This window comes from Cherax quadricarinatus, unplaced genomic scaffold, assembly GCF_038502225.1.
Source record: "Cherax quadricarinatus isolate ZL_2023a unplaced genomic scaffold, ASM3850222v1 Contig58, whole genome shotgun sequence".
Lineage (NCBI taxonomy): Eukaryota > Metazoa > Arthropoda > Malacostraca > Decapoda > Parastacidae > Cherax > Cherax quadricarinatus.
Genome location: NW_027195084.1, coordinates 386,950 through 404,240, shown reverse-complemented (window position 1 = coordinate 404,240; position 17,291 = coordinate 386,950). Strand labels below are relative to the sequence as shown.

The window sequence follows — 17,291 nt, the reverse complement described above, 5'->3', positions numbered from 1 at the left end:
GCAGAGAGGTGGACCGGTACAGTAGTAGCAGCAGAGAGGTGGACCGGTACAGTAGTGGCGGGAGAGAGGTGGACCGGTACAGTAGTAGCAGCAGAGAGGTGGACCGGTACAGTAGTAGCAGCAGAGAGGTGGACCGGTACAGTAGTAGCAGCAGAGAGGTGGACCGGTACAGTCGTGGCGGGAGAGAGGTGGACCGGTACAGTAGTGGCGGGAGAGAGGTGGACCGGTACAGTAGTGGCGGCAGAGAGGTGGACCGGTACAGTAGTAGCAGCAGAGAGGTGGACCGGTACAGTCGTGGCGGGAGAGAGGTGGACCGGTACAGTAGTAGCGGCAGAGAGGTGGACCGGTACAGTCGTGGCGGGAGAGAGGTGGACCGGTACAGTCGTGGCGGGAGAGAGGTGGACCGGTACAGTAGTAGCGGCAGAGAGGTGGACCGGTACAGTAGTAGCAGCAGAGAGGTGGACCGGTACAGTAGTAGCAGCAGAGAGGTGGACCGGTACAGTCGTGGCGGGAGAGAGGTGGACCGGTACAGTAGTAGCGGCAGAGAGGTGGACCGGTACAGTCGTGGCGGGAGAGAGGTGGACCGGTACAGTCGTGGCGGGAGAGAGGTGGACCGGTACAGTCGTGGCGGGAGAGAGGTGGACCGGTACAGTAGTAGCAGCAGAGAGGTGGACCGGTACAGTAGTAGCAAGAGAGGTGGACCGGTACAGTAGTGGCGGGAGAGAGGTGGACCGGTACAGTAGTGGCGGGAGAGAGGTGGACCGGTACAGTAGTAGCAGCAGAGAGGTGGACCGGTACAGTAGTAGCAAGAGAGGTGGACCGGTACAGTAGTGGCGGGAGAGAGGTGGACCGGTACAGTAGTAGCAAGAGAGGTGGACCGGTACAGTAGTGGCGGGAGAGAGGTGGACCGGTACAGTAGTAGCAGCAGAGAGGTGGACCGGTACAGTAGTAGCAAGAGAGGTGGACCGGTACAGTAGTAGCAGCAGAGAGGTGGACCGGTACAGTAGTAGCAAGAGAGGTGGACCGGTACAGTAGTAGCAGCAGAGAGGTGGACCGGTACAGTAGTAGCAAGAGAGGTGGACCGGTACAGTAGTAGCAGCAGAGAGGTGGACCGGTACAGTAGTAGCAGCAGAGAGGTGGACCGGTACAGTCGTGGCGGGAGAGAGGTGGACCGGTACAGTAGTAGCAGCAGAGAGGTGGACCGGTACAGTAGTAGCGGCAGAGAGGTGGACCGGTACAGTCGTGGCGGAAGAGAGGTGGACCGGTACAGTAGTAGCAACAGAGAGGTGGACCGGTACAGTAGTAGCAACAGAGAGGTGGACCGGTACAGTAGTAGCGGCAGAGGTGGACCGGTACAACAAAGATGGCGGGCGTGGCGGCGGTGGTGGCACAATAATAATCTTGGTAGTGTCACGTTGTGTCACACTTGTATTATCATGCAGCTATTGAAGCCACAGTGGATAAGCCATGATGGTAAGCCACTTACTAACCCACTTAGTAACCCACCTAGTAACCCACTGTTCTTATTAACCCACTGTACTTATTAACCCACTGTACTTATTAACCCACTGTACTTACTAACCCACTGTACTTACTAACCCACTGTACTTACTAACCCACTGTACTTATTAACCCACTGTACTTACTAACCCACTGTACTTATTAACCCACTGTACTTACTAACCCACTGTACTTATTAACCCACTGTACTTACTAACCCACTGTACTTATTAACCCACTGTACTTACTAACCCACTGTACTTACTAACCCACTGTACTTACTAACCCACTGTACTTACTAACCCACTAGTTAGTCGTGATGGTAAGCCACTTACTAACCCACTTAGTAACCCACCTAGTAACCCACTGTTCTTACTAACCCACTGTACTTACTAACCCACTAGTTAGTCGTGATGGTAAGCCACTTATTAACCCACTTACTAACCCACTTAGTAACCCACTATTAAGCCATGATGTTAAGCCACTTAACCCACTATTAAGCCATGATGTTAAGCCACTTAACCCACTATTAAGCCATGATGTTAAGCCACTTAACCCACTATTAAGCCATGATGTTAAGCCACTTAACCCACTAGTAAGCCATGATTTTAAGCCACTTAACCCACTAGTAAGCCATGATTTTAAGCCACTTAACCCACTAGTAAGCCATGATTTTAAGCCACTTAACCCACTAGTAAGCCATGATTTTAAGCCACTTAACCCACTAGTAAGCCATGATGGTAAGCCACTTATGTATCACCTGCCTTATTATTCCTGCTCTTGATTCTCCTGGCTTACCCACCAATTTATTTTATGATGTTTGGGCCCATTATAACCTGGTTCCTTGATGCTGGTGCAGGTGCTCTTGATCCAGGGGGTTGGATCTGTGACCTGGGGGCTAAAGCTGTCGCTTCACACGCGGAGGGTCCGGGTTCGATTCCCGGCGGGTGGAAACATTTCGACAAGTTCCCTTACACCTGTTGTCCTGTTCACTTAGCAGTAAATAGGTACCTGGGTGTTAGTCGACTGGTGTGGGTTGCATCCTGGGTGTTAGTCGACTGGTGTGGGTTGCATCCTGGGTGTTAGTCGACTGGTGTGGGTTGCATCCTGGGTGTTAGTCGACTGGTGTGGGTTGCATCCTGGGTGTTAGTCGACTGGTGTGGGTCGCATCCTGGGTGTTAGTGGACTGGTGTGGGTCGCATCCTGGGTGTTAGTGGACTGGTGTGGGTGGCATCCTGGGGGACAAGATTAAGGACCACAATGGAAATAAGTTAGACAGTCCTCGATGACGCACTAACTTTCTTGGGTTATCCTGGGTGGCTAACCCTCTGTGGTTAAAAATCCGAACGAAATCTTAGCTTCCCTGGATTAACCTTGAATGCATCTCCCCCCACAGGCTAAACCCTACGGATTTAGCACTTTCCCCTTGATTGTTATGTAATGTATCCCCCTTAAGGGAGGTTCCTTGATACTGGTGAGGGGCTCTTGATCTAGGGAATTAGATCTGTGCTTCAGTTCCCTGAATTAAGCCTGAATACCTTCCATCCTCCCACAGGTGCTGTATAATCCTGCGGGTTTAGAGCTCCCCCCTTATAATAATGCGGATTTTTCGCTTTTGGTTTTTTGGGTCCATTGTGGTGTTAATTGGGGGGTTTGCTCCCTCGTATCAAAACCCCAAGGGGAGGAGGGGGGAGGGTTCTCCCCCGTGAGGGTCTAGAGCCACGTTCAGTGGGACATTATTATTGTCGATTATACTTAAAATTAATTATAGTCATTTTTTTACTGGGATCTTGGGGTTAGCCTTTGGATCAAATCCCCGGCTGCTCCCCCGTGAGGGTTTAGAGCCCCGTGAGGGTTTAGAGCCCCGTGAGGGTTTAGTGCCTCCTGTTAATTAGCATCGGACGGGAGATGCTTATTATTGATTGTTATATTTAATTAAAATTTATAATTATAATTGTCGTTTTCAGGGAGCTGGAGTTGTCCTTGGATCAAACCCCCAGCGGCCTAGTGAGGGTTTAGAGCCTCTCTGAATATCGAGCAGAAAATTATTATTCCCAGTGATTATTCTTAATTAAAACTGATAATAATAATTATAATAATAATTGTTTCAGGGAGCTGGAGTTGTCCTTGGATCAAACCCCAGGGGCCACCATGAGGGTTTAGAGCCTCCATTAATTAATATCAATTGTGAAATGCTTATTACCCATGATTATGCTTAATTAAAACTAATTAATGGTGTTTGTGGCTTTAATGGAGGTGTCTTGATCCAAAGAATTGGAGCAGTCCTCCTCTGCCATGGATTAAACCTGATTATCTAAATGTTGTGTGATCCCCTACAGGTGTAGAGCTTTTGTAATAATTATTGTGATATCCCAGGTTAAATACATGGGTTATCCTAGGTTAAATATTTGCTTATCTTAGGTTAGATATTTGCTTATCCTAGGTTAAATATTTGCTTATCCTAGGTTAAATATTTGCTTATCCTAGGTTAAATATTTGCTTATCCTAGGTTAAATATTTGCTTATCTTAGGTTAAATATTTGCTTATCCTAGGTTAAATATTTGCTTATCCTAGGTTAAATATTTGCTTATCCTAGGTTAAATATTTGCTTATCCTAGGTTAAATATTTGCTTATCCTAGGTTAAATATTTGCTTATCTTAGGTTAAATATTTGCTTATCCTAGGTTAAATATTTGCTTATCCTAGGTTAAATATTTGCTTATCCTAGGTTAAATATTTGCTTATCCTAGGTTAAATATTTGCTTATCCTAGGTTAAATATTTGCTTATCCTAGGTTAAATATTTGCTTATCCTAGGTTAAATACTTGATTATGTAAAGTTAAAAAATAAATTAGCTTAATAATTTCTGCACTGTTATACATAATAACTTGTACGGTATTATACATTACGGTGCCCCGTCGCCTGGTGGCTAAATCTCTCGCTTCACACGCCGAAGGTTTGCGTTCGATTCCCGGTGAGAGTAGAAAAATTGAGCATGTTTCTTTACACCGGTTGTCCATGTTCACCCATCAATAAAATTGATACCTGGGTGTTAGTCGACTGGTGTGGGTCGCATCCTGGATGCTAGCCGACTCATGTGGGCCGCTTGTCTTTCATAGGCTTGCGTCCTGGAAGTGCCTTTTCCTCCTGAGTAATGTAGGTCCTCTTCGACATTTTCTTCCAAAACACGCCTGTTTTGTCACAATTGAACACTTGTTGGGGTTTTAATTTTTCAGTGTCTACGTAAGCCTTAAACTCCTGTACAAACTTCTCAACCGCCCGTTTGTCTGAACTGGCTGCCTCACCATGCCTTACAACAGTGTGTATGCCACTACGCTTCTTAAATCTGTCAAACCAGCCTCTGCTGGCCTTAAATTCACTATCAGCACTGGTTCCAGGAGTTTCCTGTACCAGATTGGCATGCAACTTCCTTGCCATTTTGCAAATAATAGTCTCTGAAACATTACCACCTGCCACAACAACTTCTCAACCTGATCGATTGTCTGTGGTCTTTTTTTGGTTAGCATATTAACATCTTTCGCAACACCAGCTTCCTTGATTTGTTCTTTCTTTGCCAGGATAGAACCGATGGTCGACTTGTTTTTCCCATACATCCTGGCAAGCTCAGCAAGTCTCACACCACTCTCATACTTCTGTATTATTTCCTTCTTCACATCTATGGTGTTTCTCACTTTCTTTACCACAGGTGTACCACTAGCAAGTTTCTTTGGGCCCATGGCAGCTTATTTCACAGTCCCACAAGCACTAAACACAATGAAATAATCGTAAAATGTCTGAATGAGAGCGCAGGTTAGTGCTCACTCAAGCATCAACAAAACCATACTGGTTCACAGCACCAGAGCAGGCTGGTGGACAGGTCCTGTACCCGGCGGTTCGAAAATAGGGGCGAGTTTGATAATAGGGACAAAGTTGGTTCAAAAAAGGCGTTCGATTTTCGAAGAGTTGATAAGTAATACGTTCGAAATTTGAGGTTCCACTGTATGTCATTGATGTCAGCTATGGTTAAATTAAATCAAAGTTTATTCTCAATAAGGATTACAATGTGGGGTTTACATGTATACCTTGTACATGTATACCTTGTACATGTATACTTTGTACATGTATACTTTGTACATGTATACCTTGTACATGTATACCTTGTACATGTATACTTTGTACATGTATACTTTGTACATGTATACCTTGTACATGTATACCTTGTACATGTATACTTTGTACATGTATACCTTGTACATGTATACCTTGTACATGTATACCTTGTACATGTATACCTTGTACATGTATAACTTGTACATGTATACCTTGTACATGTATACCTTGTACAGTCTTATACATTATAACTTGTACAGTCTTATACATTATAACTAGTACAGTCTTATACATTATAACTAGTACAGTCTTATACATTATAACTTGTACAGTCTTATACATTATAACTTGTACAGTCTTATACATTATAACTTGTACAGTCTTATACATTATAACTTGTACAGTCTTATACATTATAACTTGCACAAGTTTACTTCATACATTATGGTTGTAAACAACACATGTTTGGTACCTGTCTTGTACCTGTACACCTGCTCAAGTTATTAGCTGCATTAATAACATTAAATATAGTTATTTCTAGTTTATATGTGTGTTTCAGGGGCAAGAATAACTTCAGTGTGGATCTTATAATACAAGTTTTATTTATTTGCAAGTTTATATTTAGATTCTGTAGTTATAAAAATGAGTTGCAGTACAAAGAGAGCCTCTATCATGCCAGAAATGCCTAGGCCTACCTAGGCCTTCTATATAATAAATAATTTATATGTAATAATATTTTATAATATGTAAACCCCACATTGTAATATCAATAGAGAAATAAAGAATTTTAATTTATTTTCTTTAACCCGTTAACGGTCCAAACATATATATAAGTTTTTTCAACATTTGAAAGTGTGTAAAAAAGTAGATCTTTTTGTTTTTTTTACATTTGAAAATGTGTAAAAAAAACTTTGATCTACTTTTTTTTGTTATATTTGAAAATATGTAAAAAAAAAGTAGATCTACTTTTGTAGCACTACACGTGTGAACGTAGATCTGCTTGGACCGTTTACGGGTTCATCCAGCCCTAGCATTATGGGCAGACTAAATTAATGGCTTACACACTACTTAATAATAGAGAAATTGATCATAGTTTAAGTTGTATATCAGTTTTTATTTAGAGCAGACAGTTAGTTTACTCAAATTATATTCCGGGGATATTACATTGGGATAATTTAAAAGTATTTTGTAGATTGTGTATATCAATATTAAATATTTAAGTTGTATTATTGGAGTATAATATTGAGCGTTGGTACTTTAGTTTACAGTATGAGAATGATACAATATGGTGGGCGGCAGTATAGTTCTGTGTAGGTATTTATACTAGAGTGTACTGTTAAGTTATGTATGAACTTTGGGAATCTAAATTTTTAAGTGTTAAGATTTAGGTAACTGGGAGATCTGTTGTGTGTGTTTCAGGAGGCAAGGTTATCCTCAGTGTAGATCTTGACCTGTGTCTGTGTTTCAGGAGGCAAGGTTATCCTCAGTGTAGATCTTGACCTGTGTCTGTGTTTCAGGAGGCAAGATTATCCTCAGTGTAGATCTTGACCTGTGTCTGTGTTTCAGGAGGCAAGGTTATCCTCAGTGTAGATCTTGACCTGTGTCTGTGTTTCAGGAGGCAAGGTTATCTTCAGTGTAGATCTTGACCTGTGTGTCTGTGTTTCAGGGAGCAAGGTTATCCTCAGTGTAGATCTTGACCTGTGTGTCTGTGTTTCAGGAGGCAAGGTTATCCTCAGTGTAGATCTTGACCTGTGTCTGTGTTTCAGGAGGCAAGGTTATCTTCAGTGTAGATCTTGACCTGTGTGTCTGTGTTTCAGGGAGCAAGGTTATCTTCAGTGTAGATCTTGACCTGTGTGTCTGTGTTTCAGGGAGCAAGGTTATCCTCAGTGTAGATCTTGACCTGTGTGTCTGTGTTTCAGGGGGCAAGGCTATCTTCAGTGTAGATCTTCACCCGGATGGTTCACGTTTTGCTACAGGTGGACAAGGTCAAGACTCGTCTGGCCGGGTTGTGGTGTGGAATTTGCAACCTGTTGTGTACGAGAAGTACGAGGAGGATGAGAAGGTAATACAAGAATGATCTCTGTAAAACGGAGTTTTTAGGGTTATTGTGTATGATCTATAAAATGGAGTTTTTTGGGTTATCATGTATGATCTCTGCAAAATGGACGTTTTTTTGGTTATCATGTACGATCTCTGTAAAACAGTTTTTTACAGTATCACGTGTGATCTCTAAATTGTGTTTTTTTTTTTTTCTGGTGGGTAATTTACACACATTACTATGCAAAACAACAACTGTGAAAAAATTGTGAACTTTCAAGCACTTTCATGTTTTTTCACATTATCCTGGATAATGTGAGAAATCACGAAAATGCTTGGAAGTTCACTAGTATTTTTTCACTGTTGTTATTTCACGCATTGTGGTACCACTTGTTTACTACAATCTTGTTGCACGTTCTAAATAAACTTAATGTTTCACAAGTTTATTTAAGTACAGGTACACTGACATCACTGTAGTCTTAAGTTAGGCATTGTAATATTTAAGTTAGGATTAAGATTGTCCAAAATGTTCTACCTAACTACAGACGCCCCTAAATGCCAGAAATCTCTACAAACACTGTATCTTGTGGACATAATTTTTGACCTGACCACATAGTTTAACATGTGTAAATTACCCAAGATAACCCAAAAATGTCAGACAAAGTGACTTTATTTCCATTGTGATTCATGAATGCCACAGTAGCAATGTTCTATTGGTGTCAGTCCAGTACAGAGAAGAACAGTCTTCAGTCCTTTACTCTGAAGATTGATGGATTGAACACATCGACTCCAAGCTGTGGGACTGGCTGCGTCATCTTTTTCTGTTCTTCTCTGTATTTAACTGAAGCAGCCACTGGCTGGCAGAACATTTCTTCAGTAAGGATTCCCAGATGTTGCACAAGTGTCTTATTCCTCAACTTGTGGGTTCCTAAGTTATTGCAACACAAGTATTAGCTTGCTAGAAATGTTCTCATGACCAGTGTTGTCCTGGGCTGCTGGTAAATGTTCTCATGACCAGTGTTGTCCTGGGCTGCTGGTAAATGTTCTCCTGACCAGTGTTGTCCTGGGCTGCTGGTAAATGTTCTCCTGACCAGTGTTGTCCTGGGCTGCTGGTAAATGTTCTCATGACCAGTGTTGTCCTGGGCTGCTGGTAAATGTTCTCATGACCAGTGTTGTCCTGGGCTGCCGCTCTTGTTAAAACTGCAGAACTTGTGGAAATCCAATGTTTTATATTTATTTTTGAGTGAAAGTGAGTGGTTTTTGCATCTGACGTGCTTTTGGGGGTGTGAGCATGGTAATATTATATGTAGGAATGCATGGTAACTAGTCAGCCAGATTCAAGTGCTGGAGATGGGAAGTACAGTGCCTGTACTCTGAAGGATGGGTGGAGGTGGGAAGTACAGTGCCTGTACTCTGAAGGATGGGTGGAGGTGGGAAGTACAGTGCCTGTACTCTGAAGGATGGGTGGAGGTGGGAAGTACAGTGCCTGTACTCTGAAGGATGGGTGGAGGTGGGAAGTACAGTGCCTGTACTCTGAAGGAGGGGTGGAGGTGGGAAGTACAGTGCCTGTACTCTGAAGGATGGGTGGAGGTGGGAAGTACAGTGCCTGTACTCTGAAGGATGGGTGGAGGTGGGAAGTACAGTGCCTGTACTCTGAAGGACAGGTGGAGGTGGGAAGTGCTTGTACTCTGAAGGACAGGTGGAGGTGGGAAGTGCTTGTACTCTGAAGGACAGGTGGAGGTGGGAAGTGCTTGTACTCTGAAGGACAGGTGGAGGTGGGAAGTGCTTGTACTCTGAAGGACAGGTGGAGGTGGGAAGTGCTTGTACTCTGAAGGAGGTGGTGAGAATGTTGGGGCTCTGAGGATCATTTTGAGTTTTTATCCAGATACTAATAATAGCAATACATAAATACCCGCACATAGGAGAATATGGTAAGACCCCTGTATCTCTGGGCCCAGTATCTGCGGTATCAGTTATCTGCGATATCAGTTATCCGCGGTTTCCGTTATCCACAGTATCAGTTATCCGGATTATCGGTTATCTGCGGTATCATTATCTGTGGTTTCAATTATCTGCAGTATCAATTATCCACAGTTTACTGTGGCTTGAAAATAACTCTTAATTTTGAATAATAATGGCCTCAGAGTGCACAAGTAGCGATGGTGGGAGCTGTGAAGTGCTTCCCATCGGTGAGAAAGTGTTACTTTTCCACTTATTGTGCATAATTTATCAATTAAACTTTATAATAGGTATGCATAGAAATTAATATATAGGGTTTGCTACTGCCCAAGGTTTCGGTATCCACAGCAGGTCCTTGTAACATACCCCTGTAGATACGGGGCGACTATTGCACCTCTCCCTCCTCTCATTCTCCTGGTCCAGCTCCCCCCTCGTATACATTCTGGATCCCTTACCTTCATGCTTGTGTGTGTCTAGTTAATGGGTCCACGTCGAGCCAAAACATCATCATAAAGTTCATTCTCCCATATGCGGGTATCTGTATATTGTTCCAGTCACGGTATTGTGTTTTTTTTAGTCTTTATAGCAAGACAGGTCATGAATGAATGGTGTAAACTTGGGTCACTGTTGTTGGAAATGGCCGGTGTTAAGAAAAGTAGAGGATAATAAACATAGAATGTATAATGATAAACTCAGCTTAGTAATTGTATTTTAACCCTTAAACTGTCCACACGTAGATCTACGTGCACGTGTGCAGCGCTCCGAAAGTAGATCAACGTTTTTTCACATGCTTTCAACTGGAGAAAATAAAGGTTGGAGCGCTACGCACGTAAACATAGATCTGTGCTTGGACAGTTTAAGGGTTAAAGGGATATAAGATAGTGTATATCATAGTGAATTTGGTCAAAGTGAAGCTAAGGTAAGGACTGTGTTACTTATAGCATAAGTCACTTTAAACAATACAAGTTATAGAAATACAAAATATGTGTATTATGTGTGTGTATGTGTGCATGTATGTGGCTTGATGTATTATGTGTGTGTATGTGTGCATGTATGTGGCTTGATGTATTATGTGTGTGTATGTGTGATGTGGCTTGATGTATTTGTCTTGCTTACAATACACTGATATTATGTATTGCTTAGTATTTGTACACGTGAGAATGCTGTAATGTCTTCAGTTTTTTCACATTCTGTATTTTATATTCATTTTATGAGGTATCAGTTTACGACTGTTGTTGTGAGGAGGAGAGGAATCCTGGGTGATAAGAACATAAGAAAAAAGGAACATTGTAGCAGGTCTATTGGCCCCTACTAAGTGTTAGGGCAGGGGTGGGCAAACTGCGGCCCGCCAAAGGTTTTCATGCGGCCCGCCAAAAGTTTTCATGCCAAGATCTGAATGAGCAAAAATTTTCTTATTTTCCTCTGTTGAAAACATGAGCTGTTACACAAGCATTATCACAAGTCCAGTTCCCAGTTGATGGCTCTGAAAAGTTTGCTCACCCCTTTGTTAGGGTCTGTGTTGGATCACAAATCAATCACTTGTGGCTTCACCCCCTTCAAGGTGGAATGGATACTGCAGTGTTCTTGATAATCAGTAAGACACATATGGAACAGTTAAGTATCTTTATGCAAAAAATGGTTTGTCTACACATTAGGCTTGTTCAGTCAAGTGCAGAGGAAAAAGCAAGAGTGGTAGAGATGTGAAGATGATGTAATCAGTCCATCAGCCTTGAAGACATAGTCCTGAGGTGGTCAGTTCCTCAGCCTGGGAAAGAGTTTTGCTCTATAGTCTGGAATAATTGTTCCTATTGCTGAATAAAGTTACCTAATTGTTGCACAGGTGTCTTACTGAACAACTTGTCAGTATTGTGTACCATTATCATGGTCAACGTGCCTGATGCAAGGCAACTCTTTCCCTGGATCAGACCTGATTACCTCCCATCCCCCAGGCACTATGGCCCCTACAGGCTTAGTGTTTCTTGTGCATGTAATATTAAACATTACATAATTGTTCAGGAGGGACAAAAAGAGAGTACAGTGGACCCTCGCATAACGTTGGCATCACATAACGTTAAATTCGCATAACAATACTTTTAATGCTAACATTTTCCCTCGGATAACGTTAAAAAAATCACTTAACGATATTCGTTCTTGGGTACCAATTAATATCGTTATGTGAGGGTCCACTGTATACAACTTCCTCTTAATGTGTGTGAGGTGACTGACTCCTCAGTTTAACAGTCCAATAGAGGGAAGCGGACGGCCAGTAATGGCCAGTGTGACAATAACACCTGCCGTGACTGGAACAATACACAAATAAGCCGCACACAGGAGAGAAAAGCTTACGATGATGTTTCGGTCCGACTTGGATGGAGACGAGATGGTTTTTCCTGACAATTATGGACACTTGTAAACCCAAGAAATTTTGTTGTTTCCAGATAAGATGGGCACGAGGTGCATAATGAAGATATTAAAGATATCAGTTGATCCAGCGGACATTGTATGCCCCTGTTGGTTGAGCACTTAGTTTTGATTATAATAACAACGATCAAGTGCATCTTCTCTCGTATTTCCCAAGTTCATCCAATTGAGGCTTCATTATATTCCTTCATAGGAAGTGTATTATTGGTTGGTAGCATAGCTGTTCTTGGTGTTTGTGTTGCACGCAAGTAGTACAACCTCAAATATACTCTTCCACAGTAGTTAATGTTTTGTATGTTACACAAAGCAAAATGGACATTGATCAGTTGTCGGCATCTGGAAAATGAAACTCGTAACATACCCCCCCCCCATAAGAGATTTAAAATTGTAATATCAGCCAAGACAGCAGAAACTATTTAATAGTGCCATCAAGTTTACGATAATTATTGCATTGTGTGCAGAGAACTTCATAGCTCTTGCCATATTGTAATACTTTTTTTAAATTGAAAAGGAGTTGTGGACAGCCTGTGTATTTCTGAAGTGTCATCGAGTCCAATGACTCTTACCTGAAACCCAACACTTAGCTCACTATGAAGTTTTTGTCTCTGAATGGTATTTAACGTAGCGTGCAGATTTAAAATGATTTACAGCTTGTCCACAAATTGAAAAAAAGTTTTAAACGATGTTTTGGTTTGTTGTGGGCAAACATAACGTTACTTGTTGCTAGATAATAGTCGACAGTGAAGCAAAGTGTTTTGTGAATCTTCACTTCCGGCTGGTAGCTCACTTGTCAAGTATTTCAGCCACAGTTACTGTAACTTCAGTATTTCAGCACATACTGCTGAAAGCAGCTAATTAATCACACTATAAAAATATTTTACATATTGGCTAAATTTTTGTCGAACACTTGAATTATTGTTGAGTCATTAACAGAGATAATTTCTGTAGGTTCCCAAGTTACTGTGCCAACTGGATCAGCATTTAGGCTGCGTGAACACTGTACGTTGGTCTTGTAGTGGCCGATATTTGGCCTCGGCCGGAGACGATAAAGTTATTATTATCTGGCAGCAGAGCAGTTATGGAGGTGAGTGCACATTGATTATCAATTTCCATCACAGCTTCAATTATTCTGAGGATTTTAGTGAGAATGTGGTGACTCAAATATGTCTATCAGTATTTATACTGGAAAATATCATGGATTTTTTTTATTGGCAAACCAGTGTGAATTATAGTTGAAATCCCTTGGAGGAGGGTGACTTGATCCTGGTGCTAGGCTCTTGATTCAAGGAATTAGAGCTTTTCTTCCTTAGTATTTTACCTAATTCCCTCACAAGAGCTAAGAAGTGCTGCTTATTTCCACTGTGGTCCTCTTCCCCAGGATGCCATCCACAAAAGCCAACTAACACCTGTGTACTTTAGCACATACTTACTTTAAGGTCAACAGATGTACAGAGACATACACCATTTTCATTCCCATTTCCCTAACTCTTGTCTTAGTAATTTTAGATAAGCATTACTTGTACTCCCCTTTTAAGTTTTATATATTGGATATTGTTCTTTAAAAGCTCATAATTATTGACGGTAAAGGAACGACACTAAGTTGGTGGTGTCTGGTCTTCATTTAGTTTTGTAAGGTCATTACTGCCTCTAAAACTTTTACTTCCTTCTAATACTCTTACTTCTAAAACTCTTACTGGCTTCTAAAACTCTTACTTGCTTCTAAAACTCTTATTTGCTTCTAAAACTCTTACTTGCTTCTAAAACTCTTACTTGCTTCTAAAACTCTTACTTGCTTCTAAAACTTACTTGCTTCTAAAACTCTTACTTGCTTCTAAAACTCTTAATTGCTTCTAAAACTCTTACTTGCTTCTAAAACTCTTACTTGCTTCTAAAACTCTTACTTGCTTCTAAAACTCTTACTTGCTTCTAAAACTCTTACTTGCTTCTAAAACTCTTACTTGCTTCTAAAACTCTTACTTGCTTCTAAAACTCTTACTTGCTTCTAATTGCAAACAGAATTTTCTAAGCATTTTTTCCTCAGCTTTTTCTTTATTTATTGTTATGGTCACTTGTTTATTTTTTCTGTGTATGTCCGTGTATGCAGACTTACTTGTTGTAGTACTTGTCTGTATGCATGTGTGTATGCATGTATATTTAGCTGTGTATCTGCATTGCTGTATATTGTGTGCATGTGTGTGTATGAACATTTAAACATGCTAGTTTTAATATGGAATTTCAGTCACTCCTTCATTTATGTGAATATAAACATTCGTGTGCACGTGAACATACACACATAAGCACATACAGCTACACACACACAAAACACAGTCCTCATTTAGCAAGTCTTAAGAGCATCCTCCAGGAATGTCAAGAGTCATTCTGGGCCATTTATAAACCATACCACGGGCGGGATTGAACCCGCGGTCAGAGAGTCTCAAAACTCCAGACCGTCGCGTTAGTTTTGAGACTCTCTGACTGCGGGTTCAATCCCGCCCGTGGTATGGTTTGTTTGCAATCGTGTCATTACGATTTCGTGAGTCATGGGCCATTTATACATCGCATTGGACCCGGCTTTGAGTACGCAGCACCAGTATGGAACCCACACTTGAAGACCCATGTTAAGACACTGGAGAGTGTGTACGTGTATGCAACGAGGCTTGTTCCTGAGCTACCTACCTACCTGGAGTCTGCCTGGGGGGCATTCCGAGGATCCATGCCCCCGCGGCCCAGTCCACGAGTACACAGATAACCTGCTCGTAAGAGAGAGAAACTTATGACAACATTTCAGTCGAACTTGGATCACTTACATATTAATTGTCCAGGTCAAACTGGAACATCGTGGTCAGCTCCTCCTATACGGGTTATTTGTGTATTTTCCAGTCACTGTGTTGTGCCTTTTTATTCTTTATATGTAAAATTATATGTAACAGTTACATATAAATTATATGTAAAAAATCTAATTCTAGAATTCTCACCAAAATTAAAATTTGGGAGACTCCCATTATTTTCTTTTTGGGATAGAACCTTTACTACAAACATTGTTATGTTGACAGGTATATATTATGCAACTTTGCTTACAATTAATACACTTACGTTGACATTCCTGTGTGTTTGTTAATACAGTGGTGCTCTGGTATCCACAAGGGATACCTTCCAAGACCTACCGTGGATACCCAAACACTATACATAAGCTTTTTTGTTTACATACATACTAGTATAAAGTTTAATTGATAAATTATGCACAATGAGTGGAGAATTATCACTTTTTCACTGATGGGAAGCACTGGACAGCTTCTCTGAGGCTGTCAACAACTGCCACCATCACTACCTTTGTGCTTGGTGCCATTATTAAGCAGGATTAAGGCTTATTTTCAGGCCACGGTAAACCGTGGATAACTGAAACCTCAGAAACCAAATCTGCAGACACAAGGATTCTACTGTAGTTCTTAGTAGTGTACTATTTCCTCTACAGCTCAGGTATGGTGTGTGATGGGGCTCTGGAGAATGAGGATCTTCAAACCATTAACCGATATAAAAATGTTTAAAAATCATTCTCGGTATAATTTCTTGAGAGATACAATTCACAGAGATTTTCTAATGCTTTTACCCTAACAGGCATATCCCGATAAGGCAGAATTTATGGGTTCAAACACTGTTGTTTGCAGGTGGAGCAGTTTTTGGATCTAATGTAGTGAATGTTGAGTCGTGGCGAAGCGTTGCAACATTACGAGGTCACGAGGGAGACATCTTGGATGTGGCCTGGTCCCCGGGTGACCTATGGCTGGCATCGGCATCGATAGATAACAATGTTATCATATGGAATACATCTAAATGGCCAGGTGAGTCCAGGTTGGAATGCCTTGTTACACTCAACTTTATTATAAAGTTCTAGTATGTAATAATAATAATAATAATAATAATAATAATTTTTTCTCCATGGGGAAGTGGAACAGAATTTTTCCTCTGTAAGCCATGTGTGTCGTAAGAGGTGACTAAAATGCTGGGGACACCACTTTTGTACTTTGCTACGAGTTCTTTCTTGAATTCTATTGTGTTTCTCACCTTCTTTATCAAACGGCTGGCACTCGGAACTTTCTTTGGCCTCATGGTGGCTTATTTAGCAGTTGCACTCAATAAACAAGCACAAAAAAAATAGATTATTATGAAATGTTTTGATGAACGCGCGGGGTGGTGCTCACTCAACGAGAAACAAAGGCAGACTTAGTTACGAACACATGGGATGCTTTGTGTGGGCGCTTGAGTGGCCAAGTCACGTGGACACGTTTGGTACGTACCATTTTCAACTCTCTGAAAACTGAGCGGGTATACAAAAACTGGGACAAAATTTTGACGAAAAAAGTAGTTGAAAACTGAATCCTATGAAAATTGGGGCATGTGAAAACTGAAGTTCCACTATAAAGTATACTGCTGTATAAACATTTAACCCTTTGGCTGTCGCAAGCCCCTTTCTGAAACTGTCATTTTATGTTGATAAATTTTTGAAAAAAAAATTATTTTTTCTTATGAAATGATAGAGAATCTTTTCCCGATGGTAATGACACCAAAAGTTCGAAATTTGGTCGAAAACTCACGGACTTATGCTCCCGCGAAGTTAGCGGTCTCGGCAACATATGCATATCGGCAATTTCGCCGACTTTGAGCCCTGTTTTCTGCCAATTCCGTTGTTCCAGTTGACCAAACTCATAGCTATTTCTTTAGAACTCCATTTTTTCTATCAATTGAGTACAAAAAACTGCCCATTTACCGATTTGAACTACCCAATAAAGTGGTTAGAATTTAGCAATTTGGCCAATTTCACGCAAATTAAAAAAGATGCCAATTTCAAAATAGGGTCCAGAATAAACAGTGTAGACATTCTTGGCACTAAAATAACATATCCACTGTTCATTAGTCACATCTCTAGGCCCCTCTTATATTATTATTACTTTCTATTTTGATTTTTTATTCATACAAAAAATACAAAATTTACTGTTATGCAGTTTACTGCATTATTGTAAAAATGGTATAAATAATATCAGTGCACTAGTGAAGAATATTAGACTCCCCAGTTGACGTGTAATGGACGTGTGGTGTAATTTGCTTACTCCTGAACATTGGTAAAAATCGAACATTTCCGCTACTTTGAGCTCAGTTTCAAGGTCGTTTTCATTGTGAAACTAATCAAGATCATCTCTATTTCTGTAATATGTTTTCCATTTTATCACGTGAGACCATGAAAAAGAGAATACAACGATAAATACTA

At 41.0% G+C, this 17,291-nt stretch overlaps 1 protein-coding gene across 1 annotated transcript in view; it reads left to right on the top strand.

The window, feature by feature from the left end:
• Positions 1-1,243: 1,243 nt before the first annotated feature.
• Hira (histone cell cycle regulator-like protein) overlaps positions 1,244-17,291 on the top strand; it is a 60,758-nt gene continuing 44,710 nt past the window's right edge. Inside the window, exons 1-4 of the mRNA XM_053794567.2 lie at positions 1,244-1,473; positions 7,531-7,673; positions 12,977-13,112; positions 15,694-15,867. Coding sequence (XP_053650542.1) covers positions 1,437-1,473; positions 7,531-7,673; positions 12,977-13,112; positions 15,694-15,867 — 490 coding nt within the window. The 5' untranslated portion in view covers positions 1,244-1,436. The remainder of the gene's footprint in view (positions 1,474-7,530; positions 7,674-12,976; positions 13,113-15,693; positions 15,868-17,291) is intronic.